Source organism: Sinohyriopsis cumingii, chromosome 3 (genome assembly GCF_028554795.1).
Source record: "Sinohyriopsis cumingii isolate HCF-2022 chromosome 3, ASM2855479v2, whole genome shotgun sequence".
NCBI classification, from domain to species: domain Eukaryota; kingdom Metazoa; phylum Mollusca; class Bivalvia; order Unionida; family Unionidae; genus Sinohyriopsis; species Sinohyriopsis cumingii.
This window is the reverse complement of record NC_142963.1, coordinates 68391215-68405326: the sequence shown is the minus strand read 5'-3', so window position 1 is coordinate 68405326 and position 14112 is coordinate 68391215. Positions and strand designations below refer to the sequence as shown.

Below are 14112 nucleotides of genomic sequence, written 5' to 3'. Positions count from 1 at the left end.
TTCATGAAAGGCATAATGAATTAAGATTCCTAATAATAGTACATCCACCTTTAAAAAGAGAACAGTTTCATTCATTGTAATTTAACTGATTAAATATAGTTTAAGTAATACACACTGCATCCTTCTCTGGCTATTTGTTGGGCCCCTCTTTGCCTACTATGGTTTCTCTGCCCAGACATGATGTCATTGCAGCCCGTATATGTTAATAAGCTAGTAGCTAAATTTAGATACATTATCATGTTGAACCAATCAGATGACTGAGTTGGAGCATGTGATCAAACATTGTGTCAGTTGGGGCTGCATTTCTATATATGTGTAAATAAATTTGTTTTGTTAAAGTATTTTGCAGTTTGTTGATATTCACACTGTCAGACCATATACCTTTTCTGAAATAACTTTCAGTTTATTCAAGAAATAATTGATGCATTACACCTGGTGGCTATTTAGTTTCTTAAATTGTTTTTTGGAAATATGAAGTTGAATAGGGCTTTATTGTTCTTTCATACTTCAACTGATGATCTTATAGTCATAAAAGTTAATTTATTTAATTTACCCTTTACACAATAGTGGTAAATACAGTTTAGATCTATATCTGCTTTATATTTTTTTATTTTCATTCTCCTGTTATATGTTGGTCATTTAAATTTTTAATTATATATGTCTAATTTATTGTCTTCCTGTTACCACTTGTTATTTGTTAGGAATTTGTTAATAAATTTTAATTCTATTTGTCTGTTTATATTTTTATTTGTTTGCATTTTTGTTCAAGTTCATTTGGTTTATGTATAATCTGTTTGTATTTTCATTCATGTTATATTAGATAGTAATTTACTGCAATTAAGTTCATTAATGGTCAGTTTAAAATTAATAAATAAAATACTATAAAATAATTATATATTATAATATACAAGTTAAAGCTCTGTTACCAACTCATATGATGATCCTTAATTTGTGTGAATTGTCAACACCAGATGCCTTCCATTTCATACATAAGTTGAGCATTGCTATTTTCTATACTCTTTAAGTTACAGAAATATGATAAACTTTAGTATTAATATATCGTACTTTAGTTATTAACATAAAGTGACAGAAGAAATGTAGTTTAAAGGGCAAAGAAAATTCAATGTATAGAAAATAAATTTGCACACAGCTCTTCGCAGCTAACTATCTGGTGTTTTGAAAGCATATTACAAATTTTTAAAATAATAATTATACTGCAATAAAGAACAACTTTTCCTCTAAAACTTTTCCATACTTGACAAATATGTACAGGAAGAGGAAAACTATTAAAAGTTCGGTTGAAATAAGATTATACTACTCTGTCTCATATTTTCCAGTCTGTCCTATTGGTATGGGACCATATAGGTGACATTTATTCTTTTTATAGCACACTGCACTTGGTAACTTTGCTACATGTGTATCAAAGGCCTAAAAAGCCATATGCTCTATGAGGTATAGGGTTAAATTGGGGACTTTTGTTACAGTCATAGTGTTATATAGTCACAGGGCTCCCTTCGCTTCATTTGGACCATTACCAAGTTTCTGCATTCACAACTTTGCTTTTGACCCCCAAGTTGTGTCAGTACTTAAATGTACTCAACTATTATGCCCATATATACTTCATACTCGCTTCCTATGGTGCATGTATGGAGTATCGGCTGATGTTTGTTTTCATAGCATCCGCAGGATCAGACTTGTCAAGTTTTGGTTATCAGTGTTCCTATATACTTCGTATCAGCCCCTTGCGGCTCCACATACAGGTGTCAGACACTCTTCACAACCCTACAAACTCCCCCAAGTCTCTCTTCCTGAGGTATTCCTGTAGAACAAATTTAGAGCTAGGCTTGTGCAGTGTGCTGTGATGGCCCACATTATGCCAAAGATTATTTTATATGTACAATAAAGTGTCTATTGAACCTATGTATTGTGTGTTATTTAAATTGTACCTTTAAACAACAGGCAGTTTATTTCATTGTACCTTTAAACACAGGGCAATTTAATTCATTGTACCTTTAAACACAGGGCAATTTAATTCATTGTACCTTTAAACACAGGGCAGTTTAATTCATTGTACTTTTAAACACAGGGCAGTTTAATTCACTTTACCCTTAAACACAGGATAGTTTAATTCATTGTACCTTTAAACACCAGGCAGTTTATTTCATTGTACCTTTAAACACAGGGCAATTTAATTCATTGTACCTTTAAACACAGGGCAATTTAATTCATTGTACATTTAAACACAGGATAGTTTAATTCATTGTACTTTTAAACACAGGGCAGTTTAATTCACTTTACCTTTAAACACAGGGTGATTTGTTTCTTCATTATACCTTTAAACACAAGGCATTTTATTTCTTTGTATTCTTGCAACAATTTTCTTGCCAACTTCATCATATTGCAAAATACAGGATGTTTTTCATATTGTGTTCATGTTTTTAAAAAGTCATATAAACCATATTGTGGTTTTGGTTTATTTACAGAACTCAATCAGATTTATATTTTCCTACAATAATTCATTAATCTGTCTTGACCATTGCAGATAAGCCTGTTGCTTCTAACATAACTGAGCTGGTAGTGGATCCAGGTCTAAGGATGACGGCCAGTTTGCGCTGTTTGTTTAAAGGTTTTCCAGAGATGATTGTCTGGACCAAGGATTCCAGCAGTTTGATGGATTATATCAGAGTCTACACAGAATTTATCACAGACTTTGAATCCGGTTTCTCAATTGGCATACTGCAGATCCGGAATTTCAAAGAATCTGATTATGGCCGGTACACTTGTACAGGAGTGAATAGCTTTGGCAATGGATCCATAATTGGAATCTTGCAAAGTAAGAGAGGATATTTCCTTTTGATTTTTTCCATGACCATTTACCTATGTTTTAGTACTATTCTTGGTGACATAACTGCTTCAAGAAGTTAGTATAAAACGATTTAATTTACTGTTTGTGCTGTACAAGGTCATGTGTAAACTAAAGGTTTATCATGATGTGTACCTCAAATATGTCACCTGATTAGGAAAAGACTGCACAGAACAATATCAACCCTTTAATGAAGGTAGATGATGAAGACATCTCTTCCATGATAAGGCAAGGTTGTAGGTACTCATTTTGGATGATACCGTATATACTCAGTATTGAAACAGCTCAACTATAGGTCATCCCCTCTCCCCACCCCATTTTTTTGGCTGCAAGAAACTAATTTCTCTTTGATCCTCCTATAAGTCTGGGTTTGCATTGCAAGTCAGAACCATCTGTAATGGGTGACTTGTTGTCAAAAGGGTGACTTGTTGTCAGTGAATTAGAGATGCACTGTTTGCAAGTCAAATCCATCTGTAAAGGGTGACTTGTTGTCAGCGAATTAGAGATGCACTGTTTGCAAGTCAGATCCATCTGTAAAGGGTGACTTGTTGTTAGTGAATTAGAGATGCACTGTTTGCAAGTCAAATCCATCTGTAATGAGTGACTTGTTGTCAGTGAATTAGAGATGCACTGTTTGCAAGTCAAATCCATCTGTAAAGGGTGACTTATTGTAAGTGAATTAGAGATGCACTTGGAAAATTAAACAATCCAAATTAGCTGGACAGACTGATAGATAAGTAGGAAAATATCTTGACAACTTACATTGTGTTCATTTTGTCGCAAAAATCAAGACTTGTATAGCATCAGATACAGCAAAACACAAAATATAATACAAATACAAGTTATTTGGAATTTCACAGAAATGGAAGCAATATACACCCAGAGTAAACAACATTGATGGACACTGCTTTGTTTTTGAGTAATATTTATATTTTAAAATTATTAAAATCCAGATAAATGTGTATTAAATATGTATTGCATCATGAATACCATAGTGAAAGAGATAAACACAGTGTCTACGATTCTGCATTACTGGATGGATATAGTGGCAATAAAATGGAAAAATATTTGAGTTGACAGGATTTTGTATGTACTGTAAACATTCAATTTCCGATATCACCACAAGATTTATCATACTTTTTGTATGTTATAAGGCAACCCTACTCAGCATTAATCAAATCTTAAGCGAAAGACATAGACTTATATGTGAGTATGTATGGCAAGTATATTTTGTTTCTTCAGTTCTCAACCAGTAACATTTATATATATCCATTGATATGCATGTTTAAATAAATGATCCAACAGTAATACTGCATGCAAATAATTTATTTAGTAAATCAGATAATTTTAAATAAATGCATCACATCATTTATTTCTTTCTCTCTGCTAAAGTTATAGGTTTTGGACTGGTGCAGTTCTCTTTTGAATCAGTGCTCTATAAATGACAACTCAAGGTCCCTGGATATGAAATTACAAAATTGTGTTAGTTTATATGTGACTTATTTTCATCCCCACAGCAAGTCATGGGGGTGGGATACAGCTGTCACTATATCCATCTCTGTCCATCACCATTTTTTTCTCCAAAGTATAGCTTGCAAATCAGTCAAGATATTTCAACCAAACTTGGTATATGTTAAACAAGTTGCATTGACTCGAAAGTGCCTTTTGATACTTAGAATTTTCTACATTCAATATTTTTTATGTTATTTAAATTTAAAGTGATGGGCTATAGGTTACTAGCACACAGTCTGTACTATCTTATAAGATGAATTCAACTGCAAACTGTACAGACCCAAGTCTGCCATTACACAGGGTTCCCACGCTACCGAGAAATTGGGAAAAAGTCTGGAGAAATGATAATTTTTTTCCCAACCATGAAAAGTCCTGGAATTTTGCAAATATTAATGAAAGTCGGGATAAACCCGGGAATTTTCTGCCACCACTTGACGCCCGAAACAATCACTTAATTGAGTCATAACTAAACTGATCGTGAGTTAAATTTATTGAGTTTTAACCAGAATATTTGGAGGGTGCAGTATGGATTATTTGGTTGCTTGCAATAAACGTATATGCTGGGTCAATTCAAACACCCAGTGGATTAGATTCATCTAGTAGACTCAGCTCGATATCCATATCTTTCCTTACATGGAAGGTATGAAAACCAATCTAGCATCACAAGAGGCCAACATGGTGGTGGCAAAGCATAGCTGCTTAGACTGGATGGCCTAGCAAACTTCAAACATTGCTAGATCAAGTGATACATGTAAAATCGATATGAAAATTACTTATTTTCTCATAAATTGTTAGTTGTAAAATCATTATGTCTTTAATCTGCTAAAAGACAAGATAAAACTACATCGTTGATGAAATGTGACCTGTTGCTCGCAATTTGCATTGCTAGTCGCATGAGTACTGTACGCATATCTAACAACCCACCTTTTCAAATGTTGTAGAGAATTTTTTGTACAAAATATTAAATGAAAGTCGTATACTGGTTGCAATAAAAATACAAAAACGAAAGAACACAAAATTCTCCGTATTTATATATTCCGAGAACAACTTTTGGAGTATTGTTGTATTACGTGACCACCACGTTGACATGTGATCTCTGCTTGATAAATCAGACTGGCCAGATTGCTGGTTTTTACAAAAAGTATCTGACTTGCATTTAATATAATTGAAATTCTGTACAACAACGTTATAAAGGAGTTTGTTGTTGATATCACGTCAATATTGGACTTCCGGTGTCCTCATCTGAGATTTGTGAAGTCATGTGACTAGTAATGCAAATGGCGAGTACTGTGTCAGGTTTCATCTATGCTGTAGTTTTGTCTTGTTGGACTGTGAAATGATATAACGATTATAATACTTGTCATTTCTGAGTAAATAATGGTGAAAATAAAGGTTAATTTGCCGGATTGGATTCATGCGATGGTTGTCCAAGAGTTATGCATTGGTATGCCACTGTCTTTTGAATGTATATGTATAGTTTTTTAGTCTTCTTGTGGTGTTTTAGTGATAAAAGACGTGTGAGAAAAGTCGAATCGAGCGGAGGGTTGTGGTCACACTTGCACTCCTTGTGTTCATTTATATTACTGATAAGGTGAATCATGTTGTGAGATATTTCACCGTACTTTATTGATAAAACGTCAGACTCCTGTGCTTGAACCTGTAACCCAGAAAATCCTATTTACTATGTATCTGTTAGAATCATACAAGTAACTACATTTTATAAAAGATGGAAATTTATACCTTAAAAAAATTATGCATCTTAATCAAAGTTTCCAATTTTGCAAGAATTGTCTCACATGTACAAAATCGTCTGCTGCCAAACATGTCAGATTGCCACTAGCATGAGATTCTCAAAAAATTTCCTGGCATATAGTCTGTTTCTAAATTCTTTAGTATTTTCCCGCATAAACAAGACGTTGTAAACACATTACACCCTATTCATTGCTGTTTCTCTTCCACATAATAGCTCATTTTTTTAAATATAAAATGTTGAGTTTTACTCATTTTTTTTACAAGATCAGTTTAGTTGGCTTAATATCGCTTGCCATTTATTGGCATTGTTAAGTTGAATTTTGTAAAACTAGCTATAAACCTGATCAAATTACTCGACTGAACTGCTGACAGAAACGGTCCAAAGTAATGTATTTCATTTCTATAGCCCGATGGATAAACATTACATCGTTTTAAAGCTGTGCGCAGGATTGGCTGACATATCGCGAGTCATGAAAACACAGTAGTGGTATCCCATGTGTCCAAAATTAATAATATTTTGAACAGAATATTGTGGTGACAATTGCCTCTTTTCAAATGGTAAGCATTACAGTATTTTATTTTCGTCAGTTGGTCGAATTCAGCATGTGTTTTACTTCAGTATTGGAGACGGAAACCTTAGGTGTGCAGAAATGCCTGACAGCATTGTATATATTAAAAAATGATACAAGCTCCTATATCAATACATGTTTGGGGACTGATTTAACGAATTTCAAGAAGACCAGTTGTATTTTCATAAAAGTCAGTCCTTGTTTATACAACAGTATATAATTTTGAAGGTCTTTTGTCAAAATTTAAATCAATCCTTTTGAAAATGTTTTTTTAAATGATGGATTTTTAAGCAGATCGTCTGAAGGAGATTAGGTTGTTTGAAAACTTTTGTTTGGGATTTTATTGGCACAGAAAAATTCAGGGTTAAACTCTTTTTGTTACAAGGCAAGATTCTAATTATTTGCTTTTTTTTTTTTTCATACTGTAATAGGAAATGTTACTTTCTATGAAATGTATATATATATTGCTATAGAATTCTTTAGAATTAAAGGTTTGAAAGGAAACAAAACATAATTTATGTTCATTATGTTGTTCTCACTTAGCAACATAATGCAGCAAAATAGAGTTAGAATTTTTATTCTGTACATTGAAATGACTTTCCATGCTAATTTATAGGAATATAATCAAACTTGTTTCATGTGATACATTTTGTGGTTTTATACATGGACATCTTTTCTGACTTCGATGTTTTTGGAGAGTCTTGAAAGTTGTTGTTGTTGTAGGGTTTAATGCCATTTTTCAGCACACGATAGGCTATACATGGTGGCCAGTATTAATGGTGGATGAAGAACCCGGGAAATCCCCGGAAAGAACCACTGACCCTCGAGAAGCTACTGGCAAGCTTTCTCACATACCCACATTAGCCGAATCCAAGACTTGAACCTACGCAGACAGAGGTGAGATGGCAGTGATCCGTAACAGAGAGCGCTTTAGACCACTCGGCGAGTCTTGAAAGAGAAACATCTTTAGATTTAGAAAATGCATATTTTATAATTTAAAATGTTCTTTAGTTCCATTCAGTAATGGTCATATGAGAACCTTGAAAAAAGTTAGTTCAACCTGGAAAAACCTTGGAAATGATCTGGAAATTTATCTTTAGAAAAGCATGGGAACCATGATTACATTATGTGCTGGCAGATCTGGATCAGTGCAGTTTGTTAGGAGCATCCAGTAGAACAAACAACATGGATCCTAATCAATAGGTGCATTATGCCATGACAGATCAGGAACTTTGTTATTTGCAGTTTTACTTTACTTAAAACTGAGTATTTATGGTAATTAATTTAACTGTTATGAATGATGGACCATATTTTTAGTAGGTTAGTGTTTACGTAAGCAGGTGATTGGAGCAATATGTCAGTATCACATGTAAAGTTGTATGGGTTGTTAAAATCCCCAATTTATTTAAATGACACATCATACATTATGATTTAAATTTTTTTTTTTTTTACCATGTCCTGAACATGTTGATTTTACAGAAACAAATATAATCATGAATCACTCTTATGGGATCTTTGATCTTTTGGAGCAGTTCTTTTCTGATACTCAGCATCAGTTTTTGGCAGTTACTGAAGTATCTCAATATGCAACGTTATTTCTAAATAAGTAAAATGCATACCTGTGTAGAACACTCTCAGAGAACTTTTAATTGAATGAATACTTTGATATAATGAATTATTTTTATGGACTTTAAAATTATTCAAGTAGAAATAGTCTCCCTTTATTTGATAAGAACATTATATGATATATTATGCAGACTAGACTTTTTGATGTTACAGATTCATTTAATTTTTGTTAATGACATAGATTGTCAGGATGCCCCTACATCATCAGCACCACCTGACCTGGTGTATGGGTAGACTATATTTTTTTCAAAAAATAAACCTAAATTTATATTTGTTTCATTTTCACAGGTAATTATTCATACACAACACCATTAACACCAACTCAGAGATCCAATGTCACAGGTAAGTTACCTGCTAAGTATAAAGTAGTGCAGTATAACTCCCATTTTCCAGACTTACTGTTTTTGCGAATGCTGATGAGGCTTAGTGAATAGCATGTTGAACTCTTGACCATAAAGATGCAGGTTGTAGTCCTACCATTGGATCAGGCCATGACACCTACCTTTCTGTATCCTTGGTTATTGCACTTTACTTCTATTGCCTGAACACTAATTAGACTACTTGTGTTGCTGTGCTTTAATCACCAAACCAAACCAAATTTACCAATGTTTAATCCACACTCAGCTGCAAACATTATGAAACAGATCTGTCTTTGCATGATGCCACACTGGAACCATTTGCAAAATATCAAATGTAGACCAAACTTTTGTGGCACATCATGTGACACTGAATCTGGGATGTTGGTTTTAACACTTGGGTGCTGTTACACGTATATCATGTTTGGGGACAAGACATTTTTTTCACATAATTTACACGTTGGATAACTAGCTAGCTAATAAGATCACAGTAGTTTTAGGGACTACTAGTGGAGGTAGGAGCCACAGTTGCTTGTGGTCAGCATTCTGAACTTGCAGCCAAGGTGATACAGGTCTGAATCCTACCATTACATCACCCCAGCTTGGCTGCTGTAGTTGTCCTGGGGCAAGGAACTTTGCTTCAACTGCCTTGGCGTAAATAACCTACTGGTGTGATGTACTGTAGAACACCAATCACCTTGATGGAAGTGAACAAATATTTCAGAGACTTTTGGTTTTAATAAAGGAAATACAGTACATTGGATGGTATTATACTTTCGTCTATTAGTCTGAATTTATCCATTTTTAATAAGAAGACAGAAGTGGGAAACTTTTAATGACTGACATTAAATTCAACTCTCTTAATTCAACAGTCTGACAGTTATATGCTTTTATTCATCCAGCAGTGAAATTTATCTGATATTTTCTATAAGTTATGTTTATAATTTTTTTATAAACAAAACCCGGCTGTATTCCCTTAAAATGTCCATCCATCTTTAGTACAGTAGCTCAGGATGGACCTCATCATTAAAGGTAGCACATAGTAAGGTCAGTTCAAGAATTGAAAATTTAGCATTGAATTCCACTGTCAATTTGAAAATAATGGTAGATTTTTGTAAATACAGGAAAGAAGTGAACGAAGAAATACATGTTGAACTTGCAGGTATGATCGTTGATTGTTACAGATTCAAAGATGCTGCCAAGGCAACCAAATGTGTGAATCATGCAGAAATTTTACGAATTCACACACTTGTAGACTGGTGATGTGTGAGAACTCCCATAGATTTGTTTAAAACTGCACATGAAAAATGTACTCTGCACAGTATATAACCCTTAAAGTGCGTGTTGCAAAATAAGTCATGCCAGTAAATGTATCATAGTGCTTGTCACAAAATGTCTTTTCAATAATTGTTTTTCATTTTAGCATGAATGGTTGTTAAACTAAATTTGATTGGCACATTGGGCCCTGGAACAAGCATTTTGTTGTAGTTTCAACCATGCATCAAGGAAGCTTTACAAATGCTTGTGTAAAATACAGGCTGCCTGAAAACCCCAAAAAGAATGAATCCCAGCATGGTTCATCTTTAGATGATAATTTTATATGGCAAATACTGGCTGATGATAGTGATGATGGCAGTTTATTTTTAAAGTTGTGAAGTTTATCAGATTATTGGAGCTGGAAAAGTGTTAATAGAGATAGCAGTGATGGATTTTGAACAGGAAATGGTGATAAACATGAGTCTGATGACATTTTTTAAAGATTTTGATTTTAATATGGCTCTACCAGAGTGGAACAGGAAGAAAGAGAGATGGATATTGAATTGTTAGGTAAATATTGGCAATTTCCTCTTCCCTTTCATTTTTGTTCTACTGACTGCTTATTATAGTGACAAGAGGGGAGCTATCCACTTCAGATAAAATCCTGGCAGCATGTCTGCATAAGTACTGAGATGATATAATACGCCCTGAGGTAATAACTGTCTATGAACAGAGTTGTACATTTTCTTTGAATTTAGTGAAATGTTATTAATTTGACTGAAAGAGTCTAGTTGTAATGATATCCATATAAAAAATTTGAGAGCATATTTTCTTAATGAATCTTTGAAGCAGTTTCATTCAGGAATCATCATTAATCCTACTGGGTTGGGAGCAGACATTTTCAGGTCTGGAAATATAAAACTAAGGTTGAGTTCAAGTGTGATATTTTGTTTTGATTAATTACAAATGACTACTTTTTTAACGTTTTTTTAGATTGGCTGATAGTTGAAATTCAAGCCATGTTTTATGATTTCAAGATCTGGTCAGCATTGAGGTTTTCATTGTACGTAAATGTGAAAGGTCACCATATATCACCTTGAAATTGAATGTTAAGATGAGGAGTTGTGGTGAATGCAGTGTTGTATACCATATCCGTGTAAGAAATCTCAGCGCTGGACAGACATAGAATCTGACAATATTGTTGTTATATTGTAAAAATACTTTTTGTGGCTTCTAAATTTCAGATGTCATAATTTTGCGATGATTTAATTTTTGTGAATATGTCATGTGACAGAAACCAGGATTTAAAACCAGTAGATTTGCAAATTTTGATCAGTAGGTTGGCTTCTAAACCAGCAGTTTTGTTTTAGATGTTAGGTTAATAATTAATACAAGTCAGTATATTGTGAGTTAATGAAAATGGAATAGTTCTTTATCTTGTAGTTACCTGCAGAGATTTTTAAATAACACCTAAGAACATTTATAGTTTCCTTCACAAGATCACTGTCTGGTGACAACTGATGACATCCACTGTGGTTATTAAGCTTCACACTTATCTGTGTGTCTATAGTTCTCTGGTCCAGATTTCCCCTTAAATTACTTGTTATTTTGCAAAGAATGAAGACTATCATCTCTATATTAGCATTAGAATGTTGTAATGACAGGACAACTATGCTCAGCTAATGAAGAATTTCTAGCTAGATTCAGTTTTCTGTTGCTGGGTTTGTAAGGTTGCTGAGTGCTGTACAATAGTCCTCCAAGGTAGGTATGTTCACTCGACAGTGGAAGTTCTTGACTTGGACATGAGATGTATTTCTGAGTCTCATCCTGAAGGGCTGCTTTCTCTTTCTCTTTATATTCCTCACAGGTTATCAAAACTTTTTTCAGCAAGAAGCTCCAGTACAAGCTGAAAGTCCCCAAAACTTTGGCAGTCTGTAACTTTAATTAGAATAAAGCCAGAGTCACAGATTGTTGTCTTTCTGTTGTCAGTTTAGGGTTTCTTATCAAGGCTGCCAAATTTTGATGACATCAGTGCATCTCAAGCATCAGCACTGATGTGGGAGTTGTGCATACAAGTTCCATCCTCTTGCTCAGAAAATGTAGAGAACATGGGGCTTGAATTATTCTGTAGAAAAAGATTGTGATGATTTGCTATTAAACCGCACACACACACACATATACATACATACTTACATACACAGAGATCATTAAACACTGAGCTTGAGTGTGAGATTTAGCTTTCACAATCAGCCAATCAGAATTAATCTTTCAAAAGTAACCTTATTTGTGATTGTTTAAAACAAAATCTTGCTCAAACTCAGGCTTAGGATTTATATGATTTGCAGACCTGGAGATAAAGCCTGGAACTAAAGAAGCAAGCAGCAGCCATTAAAATGATGCAGAAATTCATCTTATTGCAAGATGATTCAGTGAAACAGAAAAGTTGAATGAAGTAAAATAGTTTTAACAAATGTTGGCCTCACCCAGCTGGCATTTTCTTTTACATTTGTTGAGATATTTTTTGTGTTTCTTTCTCAGAGTGTTGTCTAAATAAGAGTATACCTCTTGACTGTGTTGGAGGCATTTGCACTTTCGACGTGGATCTGTATCCTTTGATATTAGACACCAGTAAGTGGCGCTGCCTTGCATATCTCCAGGGATATGTGTCCTGTGCTTCAGGTAAGATCACTATATATATGTCATTCATATCTCATTAACTATGTATGGAAATCACATGTCACCTGACCATCAGTTGTGATGCCTTCATGTTTGGAGAGTCTTCATATTGAGACTCCAGCCATATTTCCCTTGAAGGATACCCATGGTAGAGGTTGGTTGCTCATGCATTTCCTGCTCTTATCACCTGTTCTTATTTATTATGTCATCTCATTTTCACAACAAAGAAAATTATTGTATCGTAATGTTTCTAACTGCTCATTCCAGAGTGTGCATCTGTAACTGTAACCTCATTTATCAAGTTCCTGTCATCTGAAACGTTTGATTTAGTCCAGCATTTCACTTATAATAGACTTTACAATTTAATTCTCAATATTTCTCTAAAAATATCTTCTAGAAGTTTTTGATACATTTTTTGTTTGTTTAGTTTTTCTTGTTTTCTTACTATTTTATATTTTTTCACTGTGGCTTTCAAGCTTTTCTTTACCTGTCATAGAATTTTTCTAAGTATAGTATAAAGAATTTCACATTATTGCCTGAAAGACATGTTGATATTAATATTTGTTTAAAATTCTTTACAAGTGAAATTATTATCGATTTGTTACTACAGATGGTAAGGACCATACATCATGCTGTAGAAAGAAGCAGATTTCTGACTTCTGTCTGCCCCTGTGTTATGGAGTGATACCCAGAATGACAGAGATCATACAGTGTGTCCCGAACATCACTTCCATGCTGGATTGCTTGGAGGAAGGACATGGTCAGCATTACACAATTACAGCAAAACCATCAGTACATTATTTATACAGAATTTGGACTCATCAGGACCAATGGAATCTCCACTGAATATGCAGTTTGTTGTCTATATTATTAGCATTTTTCCAGACAATCTAGACAGAATTTTGGTATTGCATGGAGTCTGGTTAATTAATTGTATTTGTTACCTAGTTGTACTCGTTTCTTTTTCAAGTTTCATGACATTGTGAAGTCTGTTAAGCAGGATGTTCAGATTTTAAATAGCATAATTAATTGCCATACATACTTTTCAGTTTGAATAGATATTTCTCATCTTGAATTGTTAACCTTTTATTGCATGATTTTCATGAGACTCTTTCAACCGTATACAACTGATGCCATGTTATATATAAAATGGAGTTTTCAGAAGATTCAGAAAAGGTCATCTTTTCAAAAAGTCTTTTTACTGATTGCATAACCATTTTTCTTTGACAGCTAATATACCAAGTACCCCTACATATGTCAATGCACGGCAGTACTATGACAAGATAATAATTTCCTGGAAACCACCAATCTCCAACCATGATAAGGTCCAGTTTTATCAAGTCATCTATAATAATTCCAAGGACAATACTGTCAGACCAATAAAACTGGTAAGCTGGGTAGAGAATTGAAATGTACAGACTTTGTTTCTCTGATATCAGACTTTATTTTAAAACTATTGGTAATGATCATGTAGTTCAAGAAAAATTAGTCATGATCTATT

General features: G+C 33.9%; 1 protein-coding gene across 1 annotated transcript in view; it reads left to right on the top strand.

Annotated features, from left to right (window-relative positions):
- The window catches only part of LOC149803037 (Ig-like and fibronectin type-III domain-containing protein 2), a 117019-nt gene that overhangs the window by 58783 nt on the left and 44124 nt on the right, over nt 1-14112 (top strand). Inside the window, exons 12-16 of the mRNA XM_089952592.1 lie at nt 2543-2833; nt 8611-8664; nt 12474-12614; nt 13222-13371; nt 13842-13999. Of these exons, the coding sequence (XP_089808718.1) occupies nt 2543-2833; nt 8611-8664; nt 12474-12614; nt 13222-13371; nt 13842-13999 (794 nt within the window). The remainder of the gene's footprint in view (nt 1-2542; nt 2834-8610; nt 8665-12473; nt 12615-13221; nt 13372-13841; nt 14000-14112) is intronic.